At 40.9% G+C, this 23768-nt stretch overlaps 1 protein-coding gene across 4 annotated transcripts; it reads left to right on the top strand.

Annotated features, from left to right (window-relative positions):
• Window positions 1-42: 42 nt before the first annotated feature.
• On the top strand, window positions 43-23747 carry CEP57L1 (centrosomal protein 57 like 1). 4 transcript variants are annotated; one of them, XM_064447494.1, is made up of 12 exons: window positions 97-159; window positions 3115-3238; window positions 12791-12935; window positions 14609-14788; window positions 15372-15493; window positions 15906-16022; window positions 16310-16387; window positions 18145-18243; window positions 18957-19034; window positions 19140-19369; window positions 21021-21165; window positions 23246-23747. In XM_064447494.1, the coding sequence occupies exons 3-12, from the start codon at window positions 12794-12796 to the stop codon at window positions 23474-23476; spliced, it is 1422 nt and encodes a 473-aa protein (XP_064303564.1). In that variant the 5' UTR covers window positions 97-159; window positions 3115-3238; window positions 12791-12793; the 3' UTR covers window positions 23477-23747. The 4 variants fall into 4 exon arrangements, with proteins under 4 accessions (XP_064303563.1, XP_064303564.1, XP_064303566.1 ...); XM_064447493.1 differs by lacking the exon at window positions 3115-3238 and having other exon boundaries at window positions 43-159; XM_064447496.1 differs by lacking the exons at window positions 97-159; window positions 3115-3238 and adding an exon at window positions 3275-3390.
• Window positions 23748-23768: the final 21 nt, after the last annotated feature.

Below are 23768 nucleotides of genomic sequence, written 5' to 3'. Positions count from 1 at the left end.
GCTGGGAGGTGTAGTCCGGCCGAGGGGCGGCCCCACGCCCGCGGCGGGGCACTACGTGTCCCGGCAAGCAGCGCGCGGCGCGGGGCAGGGGGCGCGGGGGGCTCCGGGGGTGTCCGCACCGCCAGCGCCTAAATCCACGCGGGACGCCGCCGAGCAGGGGTAAGAGAGGGCGTTCACTGCCGTTTCTGCACAGGTTTTTCGCCTTAATGTTGGTTGTCTCGTGTTCCCCCGCAACAGGTGACCGAAAGCAGCCGGCTGGCAACAGCCGGGAATAAAGCCCTGCCGGTAGTGGATTTGCTTCAGAAGTTTGAACCGGCAAAGAAATTAAACACGCACTTGTTTTAAGCGACTTCAGTGACTTATCAGATATACGCTTCGACAGAAGGCTTTGATGCGGTCTGAGTAAACACATTAGCAGAAAGGAAAAATACGGTGCAAGCGAAATATGGCACCACTTGAAAATGAAAGGGGGGCGTGGGGGGATCCCTGGAATATTCAAATTGGGCAACATTTCCACAGTCTTTTAATCCAAATTAATCCAAGAGTTTTAAAATCAAAATTGTGCAGGGCCTGATGAGCCTGGAGAAGAGAAGGCTTGCGGGGTTCTTATCCACGTGTATAAATACCTGAAGGGAGGGTGCAAGGGGGATGGAGCCAGGCTTTTCTCAGTGGTGCCCAGTGCCAGGACCAGGGGCAATGGGCACAAACGGAAACACAGGAGGTTCCCTCTGAACATCAGGAAACACTTTTTTACTGTGAGGGTGACCAAGCACTGCACAGGTTGCCCAGAGAGGTGATGGAGTTTCCATCCATCCTTGGAAATACTCAAAACCCATCTGGACATTGTCCTGAGCAACTGCCTCTAGGTGGCCCTGCTTGAGCAGGGGGGTTGGACCAGGTGACCTCCAGAGGTCCCTGCCAACCTCAACCGTTCTGTGATGAAGTGCAGGCTGCCACCAAACAGGCTGGTATTGCTGTTTCTCTGGCCATACAGTCTCCTTCCTTCCCTTTTGCAGGAAAAAAAAAAAAAAGGCATTTTAAAAATAAAGTTAATTTCAACCAAGTCACTACTTTGATCCAATTTACCTCTTGGCAGACATTAAGGGAAACATAGACAAAGGTAGAATCACCCATTTGCAGCTGTCACATTAAAGCTATCATAAAACTACAATTCTGAGTATACTGAAAGGCAAAAGAACACTTGCAAGGAAATTAGACACAGGACATGGGGCCTATGAGGTCTTGTATAACTATTTTGCACTTCTCACATACACATTTCCCACTCTAAAATTCAAACCTCAAAACTGAAGTTAAATGCAGAACAAGCTACTCGCATACCACAGAAAGACACAGAAACCACTTCTGAATCCAGGAACAGCTTGGGCTGGCTCACCAACACCAGCCATCAACAGCTCTTTTATTTCTAAAGAATCTGGTTTCTTCATCTGACATTCCTTTTGTTTTCTGGCATGGTTTCTCTCGAGCTTGCAAAATAAGTGTCATTCTATCATTACCTATACTTTTCAAGGAAGACCAATCTCTTTTTCCCATAAAATCTTTTCTAAAAGGAGTCTGTGAACCATTGTTCGGCTGCATGGACAGGCCTGGACTGCTTCATGCAGCTGCTTCCTCTAGGCCTTTGGCACCCTTGTGAACAATATATCTACTGAAATCATCACTACCTGTAATAAATGTGAGTCTTGACTTCTGTAAGCATCCAGGGCCTCCACCCATTATAACTGATGGGTTCAAAGAAAAGAATTCTGCCAGTGCCTTTTATGTTGGGTGGCTTTTTTTTTTTTTTTTTAACATTAGCTACCACTTCAGCTTCCTGTCCTGTTCTGTTGTCACTCATTATGGTGTCCCAGTGTTCCTGTGAATAGGCATGTCACATATGCTCACTTTTCTATCTAAATTTTGATCTTCAGAAGTTGGATAGATCTCATTTTTACCGTGATAAGTTTGCGCTTGCTGGGTGTCTCTGACAATAGCTACATGCATCCGAGATCAAGAAAGGGAACCAGAATCAGAACTGAAGCACTGGTGTTAGACTTTAGTACGGCTAGATTCCCACACTGAATGCTAAGATTGATTGAAAGTCACAGCACTGCCTTTTATCTTTTAGAAGTTGTTTTTTCCACTGGCTGCAAATGAACTCTGGCTACAGGAAACAGATTGTGAAACTGGCTCCAAGGCCTAAACTTCAGATTTTCAGCCCTTTGTTTTATAGATTTTAATGTAGCACTTTGGTAATGGAGATGAAGGTGGCTTTATTTTTTCCAAACCAAATCTCTGCAGTTTTCCGATACCAGGTCAAGCTTCTGTATATACTGCAAGACATTGTGGAAATCAAGGTCAAAGGCTACCAGCGGAATTAATCAGAGCCTGAAGTTAGGGGAATGTGTTTGCCTGATTTGCGTGTTCGCTGACTGAAGTTAATATGCTTGTTTTTGATCCCTAAAGAATGGGTAAGAGAAAGGCAGAATTATGAAGGAAACAATCTGGCAACTCATCCAGAATTACAGCATTTGAGTTTTTAAGATGATAAACTGAAGAAAAACAAATTTGTGGCTGTTTTAAACCTCAGTATTTCCTTCCTTGATGATTTATCAACTTCCCTCTTTTTTTAACTAGATAAGAAACTCTATAGCCATATGCAAATGATACCCAAATGCAGAAATATTTTTTGAAAATACAGTATAAAGTAGTTGTATTCATGTCCTTTCTAAGACAGAAGATCTAAATTATATTTACTTTTTAAAGTGCATTCCAGCTTCTGTATGTCACAAAAGAGCACTTTACTGCAGAGCTCACTTAGCTGATTTCTGGAGAACTAGTGATAACACAGGATAACTTGTGCAACTTAGAAGGAACTGCTTTTTAAATTAGATTCCTTCAACTGCTTTTATTTACACCTGGTTTTGTTGAGGCTTATTTCATTCCAGCTAGTAAATATCTCGGATGGGATTGCTCTCTTCTAAAAGTTCACCCTCCCCTTTTAGATCTGGGTTTTTTTAATGTTGATGCAGTATCTGGGCACTCCACAGTATTTAATGCATTTTTCTTCACAGCAGCCCTCTGAGGAAGCAAAGCTCTGTGACTCCTGTTTTGCAGAGAGATACCAGAATGCCAGAGGCTACTCCTCTACTGTCTTTGAACTGAGACCCAAGCTTAGTGTCAAGCCCAGATTCACGTACCATCCCAACAGACTGGCCTCAATGACTGAGCAAGCTGCAGCGTAAGATGTGGGAGAAAATGTGGCCTTGTTTTACTCTTGAGCACGTGTTTTCATACCTACCATGTGTTCTGGCCTATGTGGGTTGCCTGTGTATGTTTGCACCAAAGTCTGCCACCCTGCCTCCCTAGAGGTCACAAATGTAGGAAGGATGGGTAAGTTAGCCACCAGCTTCTTCTTAGGAGACCATATCTTTCTGGCAGAAAGACTATGGAATAGTTTCACACTGAAGCATGGGTTGCTTTGAGAAGAGCTGGGCTATGACGTACCAGAACTACAGGCCACATAAAATCCTGCTGTACTTTGCCAACTCTCTGACTATACTCCATTTAACTGTATAAATGTAGCCTGAAAGACTAAGGGCTGGACCCCAGAAAAAAGCATGGGTAAACTAGATTCAGATCTGAAAAACTCTGCTGAGCAGCCACCTGAACTCTGCTAGTCTCTTTCTGGATAGAAATGTCCAGAATTGCCCCAAGCTGGGCATCATGCAACCTCTCTCCCCTTTGTGCCCACTTGTGGTCTAGGAAGTAGGCAGAGCAGCTCCAAGAGAGGTCCAGCTGAGAGGAGCCTCTCTCAGCCCAACAAGTCAGGTTCTTCTGTTATAGCCACAGCTGGCTCCAGCGCCCAGCTACATTTGGTGAAGTGCTCACCTTCAGTGCAGTAACCCAGTGATGAGGGAATCAGCTTTTAGCTCAAAGGGATTTACATCAACATCTTGTAACTCCCAGGAGAGTGTCCGAGGTGCTCAGAAGGACTGCAAAATGGAAGGGAAGCATTCACCACCTCACCTGTTGCAGTTGCGTCGCTATTGGAAAGGATGGCAAACCTGTGGCACTGGTGTGAGGAAGGAGACATAGGGAAATTTAGGCACCTCTGGGTTCTGGTAGCTACTCCCAAGCCAGTGCTGGTTTTTATCCAGGGACTACTTACTATAAAAATGCATAAATAAAACGCAGGACTCTTCCAACAATTAAACTAGGTGAGAGAGAAACATCTTTATTTTACTCTGTCTTTTGCCTCAGCTGCCTTCTCCTTGTCCTAGACTATTACATGCTTGTCTGAACAGGGTCGTAACTTCAAACGAAAAGGTGGTGACTCCCTGTTTCCTTCCTGCTCTTCCTCCTCCCAGTCTAGCATGGTGGTCAGGGATGCGGTATGAATGCTCCCCAGGAACTCCCACTTCCCGGCTCTAACCACTGGGTAACAACGTTAGAGAAGATGGACACTATTTCCTCTAGTTACATGTTAAAAGAAAGTGAACACTGCTTATTGGGAATTTTTTATCTCCTGACAGCCCACTAGGCCTTTTAAACACCTTTGGCAGGCTGTTAACGCAGACCTTGGTGTTTTCCAGTAATAACACAAAGGAAAATGTGGTGGCCAGCAGCCATATGAAGTGAAGTCACAGACCAGAGAAGCTACAGGGACTCTTTATTCATTGTTTTAAAGAACAGATTTTGGCACTCACTACCAGAAAGGGACTCCAAATTCTGAGTCCCAAGAGGACAAAGGTGCCAAGCACCAGGATGGGACTTCACACACATCTAGGCTCATAGTTTCCCCACACGCAGCTTTTGTTAGCTCCTTGCTGAGCATGCTGCTTGTTTTGGCTGTATACCTGTGCTTCTTTCAGGTGCAGGGAATGTAAGCCAGTCATTACCAAACTTGGGATTCAGCCCTGAGGCTGGAAGGCTCATTGTATCCTGGAACATCAGTCCCTTATCAGTCACATCCCTCTGGGATTTATTAAGGTCACACAGAATAGCACTAATTTAAGTCAAGTCCCTAGAGACCCACTGAATTACCTTGTAGTCAGAAACTGCATCTCGCTAATAGGGGAGAAATGTCTCAAATAATTTATAGTCAAAAACTGAAGTTAGTTTTAGATATGCAACATTGTACAGAATTTTGTGGCATCTTACTCAGGTTTTTCGGCATCTCTGAAGTCATGCAAGTTTAAATATGCAGATTGTACGAAACAAGTATTCTGTTGCATGGCTTTCAATGTTGTTAAGTTTTCCCAGACAACTCAGGCCAGAAGTAGTGATAGACCATTTTTGCATTTTTGAATACTCATTATACCATATGATAAACAAACTATCTGGCATTAATACTTCTGCCTGTTCAAGATGCAGAGTGTGGATGTGTTGGAGTTGCTATGAATATTCTGAGTCGTGTAAACAGATGATGTTATTTAAAATTATTCTTCAAAAAAATAGGTCTCAAAATAAGATTGAAGGGTTGCTCTGACTCAAATCTGCTTGCAATTTTTCTGCATCTTTAAAGACAAGTGTTGCTGACAAAAGATGACTTTGAGAATCATTTCTTGCCAGGAGCGAAACTTATCTTTTCCTTGATAGTTTTTTTTTTCTCATTCTTTTTCTTAGCTTGCCTGATGGACAAATGCAGAATGAAGTTCTTGTTCCCTGCCAAGTGCTTAGTTATCAGTAGCACAGGAATATGTGGAAAAAAAAAAAAGTAGGGGTGGTAGTAGGTAAAAGGAGACAAATCCTATGAACAATTTGAAAATAAATTCCAAGGCAATGGTGGGGACATAATCTGTGTTTCATCTGCCTAGAGGGCAAGTTGCAACGTTCAGAACCATCTTTCAATGATCCCATTAAATATTTGAGACATAAAGGGTGAAAATTATCATGCAGTAAGAGTGTTTAATGTGAATGAGTCAGTACCTGCAATAACTATCCCCTACCTCGTTACATTTCTTCACTGTGATTGTATTTTCAACCCACTCTTACATTTGCCCCACCTTACCCTAATATGTCTTTTTCTTTCTGCAGTTGCCCTTCTAATCCCTAGTTATTCTGCCTGCACACAGATACGCAGTCTTCTATACTGGAGACAGCTGCACCCTTGGAAACCTTCCCTGTCCACAACAGCAAAGTCTTCCTCTTTTTTATCAAGGGTCAATAGCCAGAGCCAGTAATTTCCTCCTGCCTGCCCATCTGTCAGGACTCACGTACTCCGCTTTGCTCTTAAGAAAGCTGTTAGAACTGTTTCCAATCTAATGGGCAAAAGCAGATTTCTGAGGGTAAAGAGAAGTGAGGCAGTGTGATGCCATCATTATCGGAAATTAACAGTGGGGAGAAAAAGTAACTTTTTAGAAAGTACTGAGGAGAGCACCTTCAATGTCCACATCAGGCAGTGTACTAAAAGCAGACAGCATCTGTTGGAACTGAATCCTAAGTATGAAGGGAAGGAACTTGATAGTTATTATTGTGTGGGAAAAATGGCCCTTTTTACTTTGAATAAAACCCTAACTTTTTATGCTAGAAGAGGGAGAGGGAGAAAAAGAAGACTGAAGGAAGACGAGCAAGGAACAAAGCTATAGGGTGATGTAAATACAAGGGAAAGAGAGGAGATGAGGAAGAAAAAGCAACTATAAAGTGGGGGTAGATGAAAGGAGAAGGTAAGAGGAACAGAACTACGAGGGAAGAAAGGAAGTATATTAGTGACCATTTATAGTATTTGGTTTTGTGTTTGATGCTTATTACAAAAAGGGTATATTTAATTACTTTGGTCTGATTAAAGACTTAGAAATGTAATTATTTTGATAACACTCTATTCCAGGCCAGATGCTTTCGTGCTAACATAGCATCTGGTTACTAGATAAGAATTTGCAGTCTTGCTCCTCTGAATGCTAAGTTCAGTCATCATCTGCTCATACAGGTTAAAGCAGTTTCCATCAACTTGATTTCCCCACAAAGTATTGAATATGATTTTATCATGCACTTATGAACGAAGGCCCAATTTAATGAGGAATTGGGTCTGCTGTGCTATTGAAGAAAACAGCAAAACTCTAATGACATTGTGACCCAAGATTGCTTGATACACTGCCAGGTTAGAACCCAATCCTAAACAAATTGTCTTAAAAAAAAAATCTCTGGTTTTTCCCAACCTGTTTTTTTTGTTTGTTTGGTTTTTTTTTGCCTTGTTCTCAGCATACTTGTGTAACTCATTCTGTTTTCTTTCTTCCTCTTTTTTGTCCTCTGTCTTTTATCTCTAGCAGGCGGGAACTAGAGAAATATCAGTATGAATGCTTAGAAGATCTGACACAATGAAATAAAAGGCTTAGGAGGTTTGTTTTCATTAAAATACCAGGTTTTATCACATTTTGCAATACATACAGTGTAATGAGAAAACACAGAATGTGATTTATTGTCCTGTTCTTCTAAGACTGAAAAAAAATGATTGTATGAAAGTTCTGCATAAGACTTGTAATTTAGGAATTAATAGGTCTTGCTACAGTAGTATCAAAGAAACTGGGCACTTAACCTTTATATATACAGTTCTGAGACTGTCAGTTTGTATCTCGCAGTTTGCACAGCAAACTCACTCCTGTGGATTTGCCTGCATCAGTTTTTCAAAAAACTCCCAAGTTCCTTAATTGCTCTAACAAATTTTAGTCATTTGTTCTAAACCCATTTAAAGTGGGACTCAACAGAACTTAAAAACATGTTGAAACGCCTTATTGATTCAATGAGGTTTCACTTCCTATTAGTTTTGCAGCTGTCACCATTTCATTTCTAACCCACTTTGATTAAAAAAGGCACATGAGTACCAGTTACTTAGATATGTCCTAAGCAAGGTCATATGTTTCGGGCTGATTAAAGCAGTTGTGTCAGGATGCTAGAGACTGGGTGTTCCCAAAACAACAATGCAGTTTGCCTACAACATTATTTATTTCTTTTTGTCAGTGGAAGGGCTGTTCTTTGTCAGGAATAAGGCTGAAAGAGCATTGCAGCAGAGCTAGTATAGCTGACCAAGCTTTTCCCTGGTTCTTGAAGGAAAGTGAAAGGGGAAAAAAATAAACCAATTTGGACTGTGTCACAAAAATGTCCTCTTATATAACCTTTTGCCAGCAAGGCTTGGCTCAAATAAACAAGGAGGCAGCCAGCATTCTGGGATTTTCTTGGTGTAGCCTGTATTGGGGTAATTCTTCAGAATTTCTCTTAAGGTATATCACATAAACAGTGAATCATTCCTTGATTCATCTGTGACTTTGTTTTCAGTTATGAAAAAAAACCCCACTATAAATTGTGCATGCCCAGTAGGTCAGGTCAGAAGATAGATATCTTTGTATTTCTTTCAGAAAAATGCTTTGATCCATTTTTTGTTTTTCTTCTTTGAAGGTGTTCTGACAGCACCTCTGTCTTTGGTTCTAAAAGGTTGCCCTCATGGTGATTTTAATGAACCAGAATCTCTGTAAGGTAACAATCATTGGAGAACTTAGTGGAAGCATTGCTTACATTATCACATTATTCCCTTAGCGTATATCTTTTGAGAAACTATTAAGCCAGCATTATTCCCTGAATCTGCTATAGTTCACATGTGGAAAAAGCTTTTCCACATGCTGCTTTACAGTATGGGACATCATTGTACATATGGCAAAACATTTTTGGACTTTTAACTTCAAAATAAATTTTTCTGAAACTTTTAAAATTATGTGGCTAGTAATGGAGGGGAGAAACAGGATGGAGGAGGATGAGGAAGTCATAAATGGTCTTTCTGTAACTTTTAGGATTTCAGTGGTGTTCAGTAACTCCCTACTATTGGCATGCTTACTTTGGCATTATTGGCATGCTAGGCAGCAGTAATTAAAATTCCAATTGATTTTAACGGCAGCCCGATCCAGTACTCTGGCACTCAGTGTAGGCCATGTTCAGCAAAAATAAATAGTGTAAAGGTAAATCGCATTGGTACTTACATGATCATGACGAAATGGGAAATTAGGTTTGTCTTAGGGTACTTGCTCTCCTCTGAGGCATGAAAGTCACATATACAGGTACAAACCTGAGGATGGGATTGCTCCCCAACAGCCTTTGTCCCAGCTCACTCCCAGCCCACATGGGACGGTGAGCCAACAGGCAGAAGTGGTCCTGCTGAAGGGACCAGCTCTGCTAATCCTCACACCCAATGGGTGAGCACATGGGCTGCAGCAAGGCAGGAGGTAGGCAGTGTAATTGCATTAGTGCAGTGCTGTCACAGACCTAATTTGCTATGCCTGCCACCATGCACCGTGCACGGGGTTGCACCTGTGTGGCACTGTTCTCCAGGAGCCTCCTGGCTTAGGCTTGAAGACAACACAGGTGGCTAGGCCAGGCTGCTGGTTAACAGCAGGCCCACAGGCAGCACTAGGTTGCCCCATGCTTGGTGCAGGGTATGTATGAACCGTCTACTTGTGTTTTTCTGTGTAAAATAACACTGGGCATCTGACCATGACCACTGCGTCCACCAACGCAGGCTGAGTCTGTTCTGGTTAAAAAACCCAAAGGGCTGACAGTGACCACAGATGTGACTTGCACAACACAAGTGCTTCACCCCAATCCCCGCAGCAGTGCAGGCTGCTGGGGTGGGAGTAGGGCATTTCTTCCTTCTTCCTCCCCTCCACCTGTAACCAGAATATTTTGTCATCCTCCGTTTAATATGCATACTTCTCCCGTGGCTGTTCCCCAAACTCAAACAACCACACTAATTTCTTCAACCAAGGACTTGTCTAAACAACAGTGTTTTGGCTGCTTTAGCAAGTGTTGTTCAAGTGCTAAATCCCCCTAAGCCTCGTGGAGTTACATTAGTACAAACATTGCCATGATGCAGCATCTGCTTTAAAGCACCTCTCTAGGGCTGTGTGCCAGCAACCAGGGGAGCATGGAATTAAAGAGTGGTAGGTTAAGCTTGCAACGGTTGTGGGACTTGTAACCCATTTTAAAAAGCAAACCTGTCTGTGATGGTTTTATAGAAACTTAAATACTTGTGTGGGAGAAAGTTGATGGTAGGATAGTTGACGTCCAAACATACATCAAGCTACTTAATTATTTCCTGATAGATTTCCTGTCCTAGTGGGCTGAAAGTGGTCAGGATGTTTGGTGGTGTCTTGCTGGTGTGACTTGGTCCTTTTCCTGGCCTGTGTCCTTGCCTGAGGCCTGCAGTGTTGAAGAGACGACTACTGTGCAGGATGGTTATTATAAACTGTATTTACCTGCTAAGATATTAAAGGACATGTCTACCCCAGAGCACCTCTATTGGACTAATAAAGCTGGCAGAGCCTCCAAGCATTCCCTCAGCCCACTTCACACACATTCTGTGTCTAAGGAAGCTGTGGCAAAGCAAGGCATCCGTAACTATGTTAACAGCAAACACAGGTGTGTCGGTTGGGCGGCTTTGTATTCCCTCACACTCTTTGCTGAGCCTGTGCTTTTTGGGGTAGCTTGGGGAGCTCCCCCCTCCAGCCACAGGGTACATATTACCCTCTGCTGTGCTGGCAAATTCATGGATCTGCACAAGTTTTCTGGTGCTTTATTCCCTCCCTTTCTTATTCATTATTTGCTTCGGATCACTGCCCTCCTTACAACTGTCCACAGACCCATCTCCCTGGAAACGGCAGAATTTGTTTATGTGACAGTATTAAGGAAACTAATTGATGTGTAGCAGCTGCAGGCATGCCAGGGAGCCACGTTCCACCAGAGGACGTCGGAAAAGCAAGTCTTCAATTATGCTGACTGATGAAAGGTTAGATGGCATGAGCAAAACCGACCTTTTTCCCCTGGAGTTTCCAGAGTTGCCTTCCCCTGTTCACAGCAGCGGTAGGAAGCTTGTTGCATGTGCACATGTGTATTTTTGTGGACTTTGTTAGTCTTTTTTATCACCAGCATGTAAAGATTGAGAAACAATGGGAAAATTGGTAAGTCTTGCTTATTTCTTATTTTGTGGGATACTGTGCTGGTGCACTGTGCCATGCCAGGCCCATCTCCTCTCCTATCTCAGCCCTGACCCTGCCTATGGCCACAGGACTCTCTCATCTGTACATTGAGACTTCTGCTGCTCCCTGGTGTGTGCCCTTCACTGCCACTGCCTCTTGTGCTGTTGGAAATGGCCGATACGCCTGTCTGGCCTAGCTGGTTGTTAGAGTCAGTCAGATGTCCCTGTGCGGTGTTTCCTGATCCTCCAGGGCAGAGCTGTGGAGGCCCATAAACAGCTTGTGTGGCCATAAATGTGGTGGGGTCACCAGGTGGGACCTCTCACCAGAGATGGCAGCACGTCTGGCTTCCTGCAGCTGCCAACCCAGTGCTGAGAGCTTGTGGCCTGGGCTCGGGGGAAGGATGGCGGGCCCCCATGGGGAACTCTCCGGAAAAGGCCCATGTTGCAAGAGTAGCCTGGGCAGCCCCACTCTTCTTGTGGGTCTGGGGGGGCTGTGCGGTGCTGGGGGGCCATGCTGGTGCCAGGGGAGAATCCTGAACTGTGGGATCTGCCGTGGGGGCATTAGCACCAAGTCAGGCAAGCCCTGTCAAAGAGACGCTCATGTCACCGTCTCAGTGATGACAACTCGGAGGAGGAAGGAAGTATATCCATGTACCTTTGGTTTAGTGTGTATCTTGAAGAGGCGGTGTGGATGGAGGATGATTTTTCTTTTTTATACAGCCTCGGAAACAGTGCTGGAAGAGTTGTTCCTGGAAACTTTTTCCGTTATTGAAAACTTTCTTACCCGCACACCCAGTGTGAATGGCTTTTCCAGGGGTGTGCTTCATCTGCAAGTTCTAGTCTTGGTTTGGGTCTCTTCCTCCTGTTACTAGATACTTCCTTTGGGTGACTTTTTTGGGAACTAGCATCTATAAATAGCCTTGCCCAAGTGGGAAGCCTGTTCCAGTTGCATGCCCTGTATTTTAAACTTAAGTGATGCCATAATTGTTATATCATTGAACCTTCAAATAAGCTGTTTTTCTATCAGCTGAAGCTGTATGTACTCTTCATTTCTTACGCTGTATCAAGTTAAATGGTTGGTACTACTTTGCTAGGTAGCTGTGGTATGATTGAAAACTTGCAATAACTTCCTGGAGGTTGTATTAGACTAAAGCACTTTCTGTAAGTTTCACTTTCTGTGTCTTGAGTATCAAGAAAAATCACTATTTGACAGGGTGTGAACTGTCTTCAAATGTGCTTCTGACAAAATAAGGAATGTGAAAGGGTGGGGCAGAAAGGGAGTGGAGAAACAGGACTTAATACATATGCTTAATAATGGGGAGAATGCTGGAGATACTGCATGCTAAATATCCTTCTGTTATCTCAACACTAAATATGGAGAACTATGTCTTTATTATGTAATAAAACCATATGTAAAAAGATAGGTGTTAGAACACTAAGGAGGCTGCAAATGAAAACAGGCTGTAAAACTTGGAGTGCTTGCTCCGCAGGGAGCACTGAGAGGCTGACACTGAAGTTCATAAAATAGATAATAGAAAATGTTGTTAATCCTTGACTTTTAAAAGGACAAAAATCAGCATAAATTATTAGAAAGCACCAAGAAAAATCTTAGAAAATTTTGGGTGGTTAAGGGGATCTAAGTTTAATGTTATGTAAGGCATTGTTTTGGAATTGTGTTAAAATGCAGGATTCATGGCGGGGGGCCTGTTAATTATTATTTTGGTGCATGTGGTCTGGTTTGATATAAACAGAGCCAGGGACAGTCCAGTGACATACTTTGAAAAGTTACATAGTCTGTTTAAGAGCTAGTGGCATTAAATAGCTCTCTTTTTACAGCCTATGGATTCTCAATCAAAGAACAGTTTCATAGGAAGCTTTCTTCAGCCACCAGATAAGATGATTCCTTCAGCCTTTCCTTATATAGAACCAAAGAAGTTGGCAACTGTTGGTGGTGACAGGCCTTCTATCCCCTATAACCAAGGTAAAGCCGAAATATGTCCTTAAAATGGTCTTTTGAATTGTTCCATGTGAAGTCTCTTGAACAAACTCCCCATTCAGTTTTACTCAGTTCAATGACTTGCTGCGATTATCAGACTGACATTGAGACAGGATGTATATGTGTCCTGAGGGAGTAGTCTCCCTGAAGTCATACGTCTGGAATGGAAACTGCTGCAAGTCTTCTAACATCCTTATAAACTTTGGCTTTGAAAATTGTTTAACTTAAAATCGTCAGACTTCCTCTAAAAGCAAAGGCGAATGCTTCAAACTCAGCAGAAGCAGTTCATGACTTTAAATACAGCAAAAAAAGATCATTAGTATGGTACATTGACTTGAAATCGTCTTTCTGTAATGCTATTCGACTTCCTCTAGCTTAAAATCACTTCTAAGTGTTTTTGTGTGGTATGATTCCTTGGGAGATCTTTTGAATAATGCAGACTCTCAGAAAAGTTAGTAGCATGAAAGTTAGTCTGTATGAAATATGGGTCCACTATGATTGTCCTGTGCCTTAACTGATGATTACTCCCTGGATCTCACAGGACATATGCTTGGTGGCTTAGCATATCTGCAGAGCTCAGTGAACCACAAGGATACCATTCTTGTATTTTTATCACTGGCAACTTTGCAATATTGCACAGACATATTTTATGTGTGTGTGTGTGATCATTGTTCTTCCATTTGAAGAATCTGTGACTTCTGCAGTAAACTTTTGTCATACAGAGGTTGGAGTTTTTTGATTAATATTTTCAGTTTAATGTTATGCAGCTAAGTGTTTAAATGTTTGGCATGCCAATAGAAAGACAGAAGAAGTGGTCCCACTTCATCTTTCTGGGTATCTGCTTTTTGCTTTTTTTTTAGTTTTATTCTAATAGGGTTATGATAAGCTGATGAGAGTTATTATGGAGCTAGCAATATTTGCTGGGTGTTCCTCCACTGAGAGAATTGGTACAGGAAAACTATTGAGGCTTATAAAATGGCAGAAAAGAACCTTGACGCATTAGAGGATATGTCTTAAACTTTCATAGGTGTGTATAGTTTTTGGAGAGCTAGTAGACTCTTCCTCATAGCTGAAATTGCAACTTTTATTTTTGGCATAACTTTGACACATACTGATTGGAGGCTAAAAGCAAAATCTCACAGACTTGTTTCTGCAGAAGCATCAAATACAAGAAACTAGACATTGAATCATTACCTTTTGAAACAATAAAGTTTTAAAATGCATCCTTTAGTAAAATGTCCCTTTGTATCTGATTTACCCCCTGGCAAGTCCATCTTTTATTTTTTAATCTGTCCACACCAGTTGCATTACACCAAAATTTGTGGCCTAACTTGGAGACCTGTGTTCCCTGCTTCTATGTAAACATAAGTCCCAGGTTTGTTAAACTCAGTTTGCCATGATTTCTTTGTGCTTGCTACCATTTGGAGTGAAAATAGTTTTACTCATGGGACCTGTGCTTTATACCTCAATTATGCAGTTAAACATGTCCATTTTCTCCCAGATACGTTCTGCATGTGTTAGTGTAATGCCAGGGAATATAATGCATCTTAAGAGTGATCCTAGGACAAAAATTTAGGTAGTATTTTGCTGTTTGAAGTGTTGTGTAAAAATAAAATAAAAAAAATAATAGGAACTCTTACTGTTGCATTGTTTGCTAGCTGTGGTGGCAGCCCTGAAAACTCTTCAAGAAAAGATCTGCCGTCTAGAGTTGGAGAAGTCACAGGCTGAAGATAATCTGCGCAGCCTCTCCATAGCAGCTGCTCATTATAAGAAGGCCTTAGAGCATGAATCATACAAAAAGGACACAGCGCATCAAGAACTGATGCAACAGAGGAAAGGTATTTCTCTTGAGCGATAAGGTGTAGCCACAGCAACTCCAAGACTGCATAATCCAGGGAGTGTTTGTTTTGACAAACTGCTAATAATGTACCCCCCACTTTCTTTTTTCTTCAGAATTGGGGAGGGGCAGGAGCTTGATAACTGTGGATCAAGCTGAGATCTTTTTTTTACATATATTAACCAAGTATTGCATAACCCAAAAAGCTATTTTAAAGAATAAGCAGATTTCAGGTGGTATGTTTAACTCCTATAATAAGCAAGCAGCTGCTTACATGTATAACACTGCTAACTTGAGAAAAGCGAGGGGAAGGGAAGAAACCAGATTCTGGTTAGATATCTGCTGATATAAATCAAAGTAACTGCAGTGCTCACACGTTTGGAATTCAAATTAGGGACTAGCTCTGGAAAAACATTCTGATTCTCATGTCTTTTATATAAAATATATTTTCACCACATGACTTGTTCAAACTAAAAAAACTTTTCTTGCATGTTTTGAAGACAGAGAATTCTTCAATGAGATGACAGACTGGCTAAATGTGTAACTCCCATTGCTGTACTGAATGTCTTTGTTTCTCTCTGTAGATATAAGCGTGCAGTTAAATGCAGCACAATCCCGCTGCTCCCTGCTGGAGAAACAGCTGGATTACATGAGGAAAATGGTTTCCAGTGCAGAACTGGAAAAGAAAATGGTGTTAGAACAACAGGTGAAGCCCTTTACCATACTAACAAAGTAGTGATATAGTTAAAAAGTACAGAAGTGTGTAAGATCTGAACTTTTCTATGGCTATCATTTTTCCTCAGCTCCGCTCAGGGTGGTAGCAAACAGAAGAAATTTACTGTCTGACTGGCTGATGACAACTGTTCAATGAATTGTATGAAAAGACTCCCTAGGTGGGACTCCTAATGAGCAAAACCATGCTAATACTTGCACATTTGGTGGACAAAAAGGCTGCTGGAAACTTAAGTCTTCTTTGTCTGTCTGATATTTTTCATCACTTTGCAATTTAAAAAATATGAAATTCAAACTAGTTAAACACCTTTACTGTAGTGTGTTTTTTTTCTGTCTGAAACAATTCCATTCAGCTGCCAACTCCATTCTTGCTTACGTTTTTCCAGGCCCAACTTCAGAAAGAGGAAGATCAGAACTGGTTGGAACTGCATGCAAAACTTGAAAAGCTTGAAATGCTGGAAGAAGAGTGTCTTAAACTTACTGCTACTCAGAGAATTGCAGAAGTAAGCATGCATGGAATGACAGTCTGAAAGTCATTTGTCTGAAGTAAATTGCATGGCATACTGTTAATAGTACTAAGTTTTGCAAAAGTTTCCTCTGTTAAAGCTAAGATCATAAAACATACCTGACTGAATGCCACCTTGGCTTTGTTTGCATTAGTCTTTTTCAGTCAGGGCTTTAAAAATTTCTACAGTCCTGTTTTATCCCAGATTACAACTGCAAGCTCCTTCAGACTTCTGATTCAGCATGGCAAACAAGTGTGACTAATCGTTCTTGCTTTCAAATTCAGGACAAGATCAAACACTTAGAAGAAAAGCTTTATAAAGAAGAGCTTCAGCATAAGCTAATACAAGAAAAAACTGCTCAGGTAGACTGAAAATCTTTTGGTTTATCTTACTTTTTATGACCAAAGAAAGCTATTCTCTCTGTCCAAGATACCTTTTCTTTTATTACATTTAAACTCCACATGTTTATTACCCAGGAAGAACTCCTGGAATACTACCTGGGCCGGTTATAAACTACATAGCAGAAAGCTTGCCAGGTGTGTTGCATATCTCAGTCAAGGGAGATTCCACTTGGTTTTGTATTAATGATACCGTTCATCAGCCTCAAAGCTGCTATAAGTGATCTGAGTATAAAATTAATTTCTAGAGAATCTGCAACTAAATCAGATAACCTTAACTTATAGTAACTAGAAAGTGGTCATATAAGAAACCTTATACCTCAAGGAAGGTTGCTTATTCTGTTTGTTTTCATTTTTTTGTTAAGATCTGCTGAAATCTAATACATTGGACTATACTTGGAAAAGTCTCTAATCAGTGATACCATTACATTGTTCGTTAAGTGAGAGCTTGAATAATTCATTATTCTGTGAAGCCATAATCAGTTTATTGGGCCACCATCCATCTGAGAGAGGAATATTTGCCAAAGAGAGCAAAATCAAAGAAACCTTTTGTTAAAGGGGCGAAGTAGCTTCAGGTATTACAGACCTCACTTCAGTGAGAAGTAGCAGTTTTGAAAGAGAGCAGTTGTGGTGGCATTCCCTTGGGGTGGGGTGGGGGGAAGCAGAGCTGAAGAATAATGTTGAAAGAACCTAGCCATAAGCAAAGCTGACAGCTTAGATTAATTCATCACTGTCAGTTTTTATACCTCATCCAAGGATGATGGGCTTTCATCAGTCCACGAAGCTTGAAATAACATGCCAATTGTAGCCCAGTTATCTGACCACCTCCAGAATCTGGCGGAATGACACAGTTGAAAACTTGCAAATTTTGGGGTTTCTTCCTTAAACTGCTTGATGCTGCAGAGCAGAAGGCCTAGTATGGGGATTTTGTCTTCTGAGAAACATATCAAGAATGACTTTCCCAGAGGAGGTAGTCTGACTTTAGCAGTCATATAAATATTTGCTCAAGAAAGGACTAAGATGTAGTAAACTGAGTCCTAAACTAGTATTAGTACCATCTTAGTTCACTGCAGGATCAATTTAGGTCTGTTGGATCTGGGCTAGGAAACACAGGGTGTGGGGTGGTTCACGTCCTTTTGGTGACAGAAAACCCAGAATAATCTCACTTTTGTGATGGACCTCTAGCATTATTTAGCAGTAACTGTTACACATGCCAAAACAAAGTTCTTGTCCTGTGTTTAACTGGGAATGGCTATTATCCAGTTTATCATGGGCCTTGATATCAACTTTGAACTACAGAGCGATGTGAGGATTGTCCAGCAGGTTTGACCTCAATGTTACATAGACGGGCTCAGTTCTCTCTGCCCCCATATTGTAAAATCCAAATGTTCATATTCTTTGGATTTTATGATCAGATCCCCAGCATGCAACAGGACTGGCTTATCTCAGTTGCTGGTTATCACAGTGGAAAAATACAGCTGCTGCAGCTGAATATGAAAATAAGGACTTGTAAGACCGAGCTGCAAGATCTCCCTGATACCCTGCCATCCTAGTAATCTGTTCAGTTTTTAAGTGTAGCTTATGCCTTCCAAGCAGGACGGTTAGTAGTGCCCTTAATTGGTTCTCATCCATGCATGAAAGAGGGAATTAATTAGACCATGTGATTTCATACTTCTAATATTACATTAAATGGTTGTTTTCTTTTTTGCTCATTCCTGCAGCTTCAAACAGGAGTTGAGATAAACAGAATTTTGATGTCTTCAGTAACATCTAAAAATGAACCTAAAACAGAAAATGGGAAGAAGAAAAAAACTAAGAGGGTAACATGAAAGTTTTTATTAGCATACTGTTGATGATAGCATCTGACTTTCACAGAGATAGGAATTTGTGAAAAATGGTGTTGTAAGAGGTACTTGTTTTGTCTGCTGCACTTTACTCCATTTCTGAAGAGAAGAACATTGCTGAATACCTCCTTTTTTTTAAATTTCCTTTGGTAGTTGAAACTGGGCTAAGTCTGGTAGCACCTCACTGGAAGAATTTCCGTTACCAGCATGACAATGACCTCTGTTACAATCTTACTGCATCTTACTGCCCATGTCCTGTCTTAGCAGTCTTTCAGTTTTTCTGGCAAAATTTGTTTCCAAAGCAATTTTAACGAGGCATCTTAGGACGGTGTATTTTGGGGGGATTGCTGAAATCAAGATAATTCATTTTGCAACACATGTTACAGGTCAGTCAAAATTTTGCAACTGTGGTTTTGCAAACTCAAGTAAGCAGTGTTCAATTTCTTTAACATCAACCTATTTATCAAGCTATCTGCTAAACACATCTGGAATAAAATTTACTTGACTCAGCTGCTAGAAGGTCCTACTCCTTCCACATACAGGAGGAAAATTATTTTTTTTAAACCAGAGGGAAAATGAGATGATGCATTTCACTGCTTGTTTATTTGAATTTTGCTTATTAAAAAAAAAAAGTTTAAGATAGTGCTGTTGGGTCAGCAGACTGAAATTTCCTGTCTACCTTATGGCAGAGAAATCCTACAATGGAGAAAATGCACCTTTCACAATTACATGTAAAGGCTGGTGAACTACCTTTTGTGGCTGGGAAGGTGAGTGAAACCAAATGGTCTTGCTAAATTGGCATCTACAGTTTGAAAAAGTCTCTACTGTAATCGTTAATCACTTCTGTAAATGACTTCATAATTCTGCTTTAGTCTGTCAGTTCCAGCCATTCTGTTAGTGCAAACGTACAAAGTGTGTTGCATATTATGAAGCATCGCAATCCACTTATGTCATCACGGGTCCAAGGAGGAGCTCCGTCTGGGATTTCAGGACGCAGTGCACTTTCAAAATCTGCATCCTCTTGCTCCACATCACCTGCTGCCACCAGAAGTCTTTCGGACCTTCTGTTGGCCATACAAGATGAGCTGGGCCAAATGAGCTTGTGAGTACTCAACCCTGGTGTTATGAGTGAAAGTGACTTTGGTGGGAGCCCTGTGAAGCTACAGGTGTGCTAAAGTCGAACCTAGACTGTTTTAAGTGTAGGACTATTTGTTGACAGAATGGCCTGAGCAGACGTGACTGGTAGGATTTTCCTCATTCAAAAAATTCTTTCTATCGTGGTGTTTAACTGACCTTGTGAGCAAGCAACCTACTCTTCAGCTGGGTTTTTCTGCTTCCACATCCTGTACTTAACCGAGCTGCTACTGAAGTAACAGCTGCAGCAAATGAAAAATCTTTCAGGCCTGTGCTTTTTAGAAATTTTAAAGATATTCTGAGATCTACAGAGTAGACCAAGAATGTTCTCCTGGAGAAGGCTGCAAAGGCAGTGTTAACGTTGAGTAGGCCGGCAGCATGCAGTCAGTCTGGGTGGTAAAATAGGTTAGTACAGCTCTGGCAGGAATAGTCCTGTCACAACATCTAGCCTATTACTTTGTCCTTACTCTTTCTGTGTTCTCTCCATACATGCGTATCTGATGGGTCCTTGTGCTGAGACAGCCTGGGGTTCATTCCCATTCCTTGTTGACGGCTGGAGAACTTGCCAGTCCTGCAAGGGGGTTGTGAAAGAGGGACAGTCTCCTGACAGAAAACGGGCAGGGTGTGGAAGAAGCTAACGCTTTAGGTGGGAGTGTATATATCCTTCTAGCCATGCAAGTAAATGTGGATTACACCTTGTGTTGTTAGACATCTTCCCATTAATGCAAGCTAGTAGTATTGTAGGCCAAAATTATGTAGCTGGTCATAGTAGACATGTCAGCATGATGAGCTGTGGTTTGAACAGAGGAGGATGTGTTGGTTAAACCAGTTAGGGTGTCGACATTGGTTTGAAGTCCTTAATGTGGCAAAATTTAACCTGGCAACCAATCTCTTCTTCAAAAAGCTTTGGCTTACTCATGGCAATTCAAGGATGGGCTTTTCTTTTTTTTTAATAGCAACAACCAGTTGCTTCAATTAAACTGTCAAGGAGCAGCAGTTACTAAGAAGTCAGAAAAGAAAATGTGACCTTTGTAAAGAGGTTATTTATCTAAGAGAGGGTCTCTGTTTTTGACTAATTCAGATATCTAGGTATCAAGCAGATCTGCACAATTTGTTTTAATTAAGCTGGTTGATTTAATTAACCAGCACACCTCACTGCAAATCTTTTTGAGTAGAATATTTTAATTTAATTTATCTGCCAGAAAAAATGTAACTTAAATGTATGAGTTTAAATTATACTTTTCTGTGTTAAACTAAGCTTTCAAAATCTGCACTAAATTGAGCAGGAAGTGAAAATACCGTACTGCATAGCTGCTGTTCACTTTCCAAGTTCTCATTTTGTACACCACTGCACATGTTGTTGTTATGACTGTGGCAAGGGGGAGGAATAAGATGCACATCAGCTACAAATTTGGAGTGAGAAGATCAGACTCACTGAAAAAACTTTTCTTTTGTGAATGTATTCCAGATTGATGTGTATTGTGTGAGGGGGTAAAAAGTGCTAAATTGCAGTACTCTGGACAAAATGGCTAGCAACTCCTGCAATACACTGAAAGTATTGAAAGATATGCCAGAGACTGTGTCATGAACACTTAGTGTGGCATTCTTGTCTTCAACAGTGAGCATCAAGAACTTCTGAAGCAGATACAGGAGACTCAAGACTCCAAAGTTCGTGAAGACCTAGAACGGGAGCTGGATTGCCTTGTAAAACAAATGGAGGTTAAAGGAGAACAAATACACAAGCTGAAAAAGCATCAGGCTACTGTAAGAATAAGATGTAAAATCTCTAGGTAGTAACACTCAAGTTGAAAGGCTGCCACAACTCTGCCTCCTGTTGTCATTAACTAGAATGCCACTGGAATGCTTAAGCCAGGATGCTCCAGTATGGGTGATTAACTAGACTGCTAGCTCGGTGTTCTTGTACCTCTGATTCCTTCCTTTGATCAAGAAAAAAGTGCTTACAGCTGGCAGCTAGGTATGTATGCTAGTGGGAAAACTTCTTGCCCTCTAGCAGTTCTGCAATACAGAGCTGGGTTGCTCAGTCTACCACTTCTGCCCACTGTGTTAAGACAGACTGCTGAGATTTCATTCCTTTGTGTCCTGTCCCTCTGGAAGTTTTTTATTAACCAAATAATCTGTTGACCACAGCTTCTCCAAAGTCATAGCCAGACAAGCCTTTCAGTTTTGTTTAACCCCTAACCTATACGCATTCTGTCAGTATTTGTTTTAGAGCCGTAGATAACAGCTTTTCGGATATGGCCATATAAAATTGCTCCTCTCTAGATGAACAGCTTAACCCTTTTGTAGCAATTTGATTTGGAACATATGATAAGAAATGCAAGCCATAGTTCTGCCTGATAGTTTTCTAATCCTCATGTTTCAAGATAAATAGACTCACCTAAGAACTTTGCTTATACAGGAAACAAAACTCAGTGAGGCCTTATGAAAGGGGGAAGTGATAGTTAATTTAAATCTGACTAATTTTGTTCACATTCATTATTTGATAGATTTTGTTCACTCAAACCTTTTATTGTCCATGTAATTACAAGCACAAAGGTGCTTATGTCAAAGTAGAATTGTCAGAGTTGCATGTTAGCAGTATGGACAAAGGACATGGACTGTTGAGTCCTCACTGCCTCTCTTGGCAGCGTCAACTGTGTTTTGGATGAATATCTTACATTCTTGAGGAGCCAACAATTATGGTGTTATTCCTTGCCTCAAAATCTTGCTGACTTCATCCTCCAATGGACAACAACTGCACCTTTGTTTCTTCCTTTTGCATATTTTCATGGCTACAGCCTGCCTTCATTTTGGGATGATGATAAGAGGAATAGCACATACAATGTGGTGCAACCTTGTTGTCATCCTTGCCTTATTATCAGGGTGCAGATCTGCTGGCAAGTCATCTGTGCTCTTGATACAGCCTTATCAGAGAACACGCCTACCTTAGGGTCATGATGTAAATAGCACGTTCTTCATGTTTGTTTGATTACCGTCCATCATGCCCTGGTTATTAATGCAGGCCACTGCTGTAACCCTGGTTTTTTTCTGGTGCTTTGCACATAGACGTTTCTATTTGTATTTTGTACAGACCAATCTTAATATTTCTGATGCATATTTCTGCTTTTAGAACCTGTTGCACTAAAAATGCTGTAGTCATCCCTGTGTTTCACAGTTAATAATATGTTCTAGAATGCAATTAAAGGTAATTATTTTTAGAAATGGACTTAAAGCCTAAATTGGCATATGGAGTGCATCCAGCCTAATTTTATCTTCAGGAGTGACCTTTTCATGCCAAGCACAAGTCAAGACTTATTATTTCACATTAAAAAAAAAAAAACACATTTGTTAGCAAGCAACGCTATTTATTCTGTTTTCCAGTTTTGTTATGAGACTTAAAAGTAAACTGCTTAGATACAGTAACCAATAATAAACAGTATACATTTTATAGGTTTGTTGTGTGTTTTTTTTCTTTTTTTTTTTTTGTTAGGGTAGTACAATCTGAAATGGAAAAAGACTGTTGTAAATATAAATTGGTAACAGATGATATTGCATCTTTCTCAAGCAAGCATTTTTACCTTAGGGAGTGATGGGGTTCAACACCCTATTGAGTGTGAGTGAGGTCAGTTTTCTGTAATGCTTTCTGTGTGGGCGAGGTCAGTTTTCTGTAGTGCTTTCTGTTACACTGGGACAACTGCATGCAAGAGTAGTAGGTTTTAAACTTTTTTTTTTTTTTAATGTCCCTAAGAAATCTTCAGTTTGGAGTCTGGTAGAAGTCCAGTAAGCTCTACAGCTATAGGTCCTCCGAGTGTGTAACATTCTAATTAGTAATCCTTCTTCCTAGGTGCAGAAATTAAAGAGAAAAACTCAGAAACTGAAGCAAGGGGCAGCTGCTGTCAAACTAAAGTGTGGTGACCAAAAGGAAGCAAAGGAGATTGCAGTCACTGTAAGAGAAAATATGTCTAAAACTTGTCCTGGGCAGAAAAGCAGAAGCTCTCTTCAGCTGTTAAAAAATGTGCAGAAACTTCAGTCAACACTGAAAAAAGGTGATATCATGTGGGAACAACGCTTCTGAAGTTTACTGTGTTAGAAGTTTTTGAAGTTGTCTGACAGCTAGTAAACTTTTAATTTCACAAAATACATTTTAAAAATAAAATAAATATAGCATTTTACATTCTAAACCATCTACTCACTACTAGGTCAGTTCGTTCACCTCAGAATTAACTTTCATGTGGGGTAGCTATAATTGCACTAAACTGACTTGTAATAAAGTGTTTTGATGGATTAATGAAGTGTTTATTTGTTAACGTGTCAAATAAAATTTTATACCTTTTTTAAACTTAAAATAGTATGTGATCTTTGGCGTC

Source organism: Phalacrocorax carbo, chromosome 3 (assembly GCF_963921805.1).
Source record: "Phalacrocorax carbo chromosome 3, bPhaCar2.1, whole genome shotgun sequence".
Taxonomy (NCBI): Eukaryota; Metazoa; Chordata; class Aves; order Suliformes; family Phalacrocoracidae; genus Phalacrocorax; species Phalacrocorax carbo.
The sequence above is the reverse complement of the archived record's forward strand: the minus strand, read 5'-3'. Positions and strand labels throughout refer to the sequence as shown.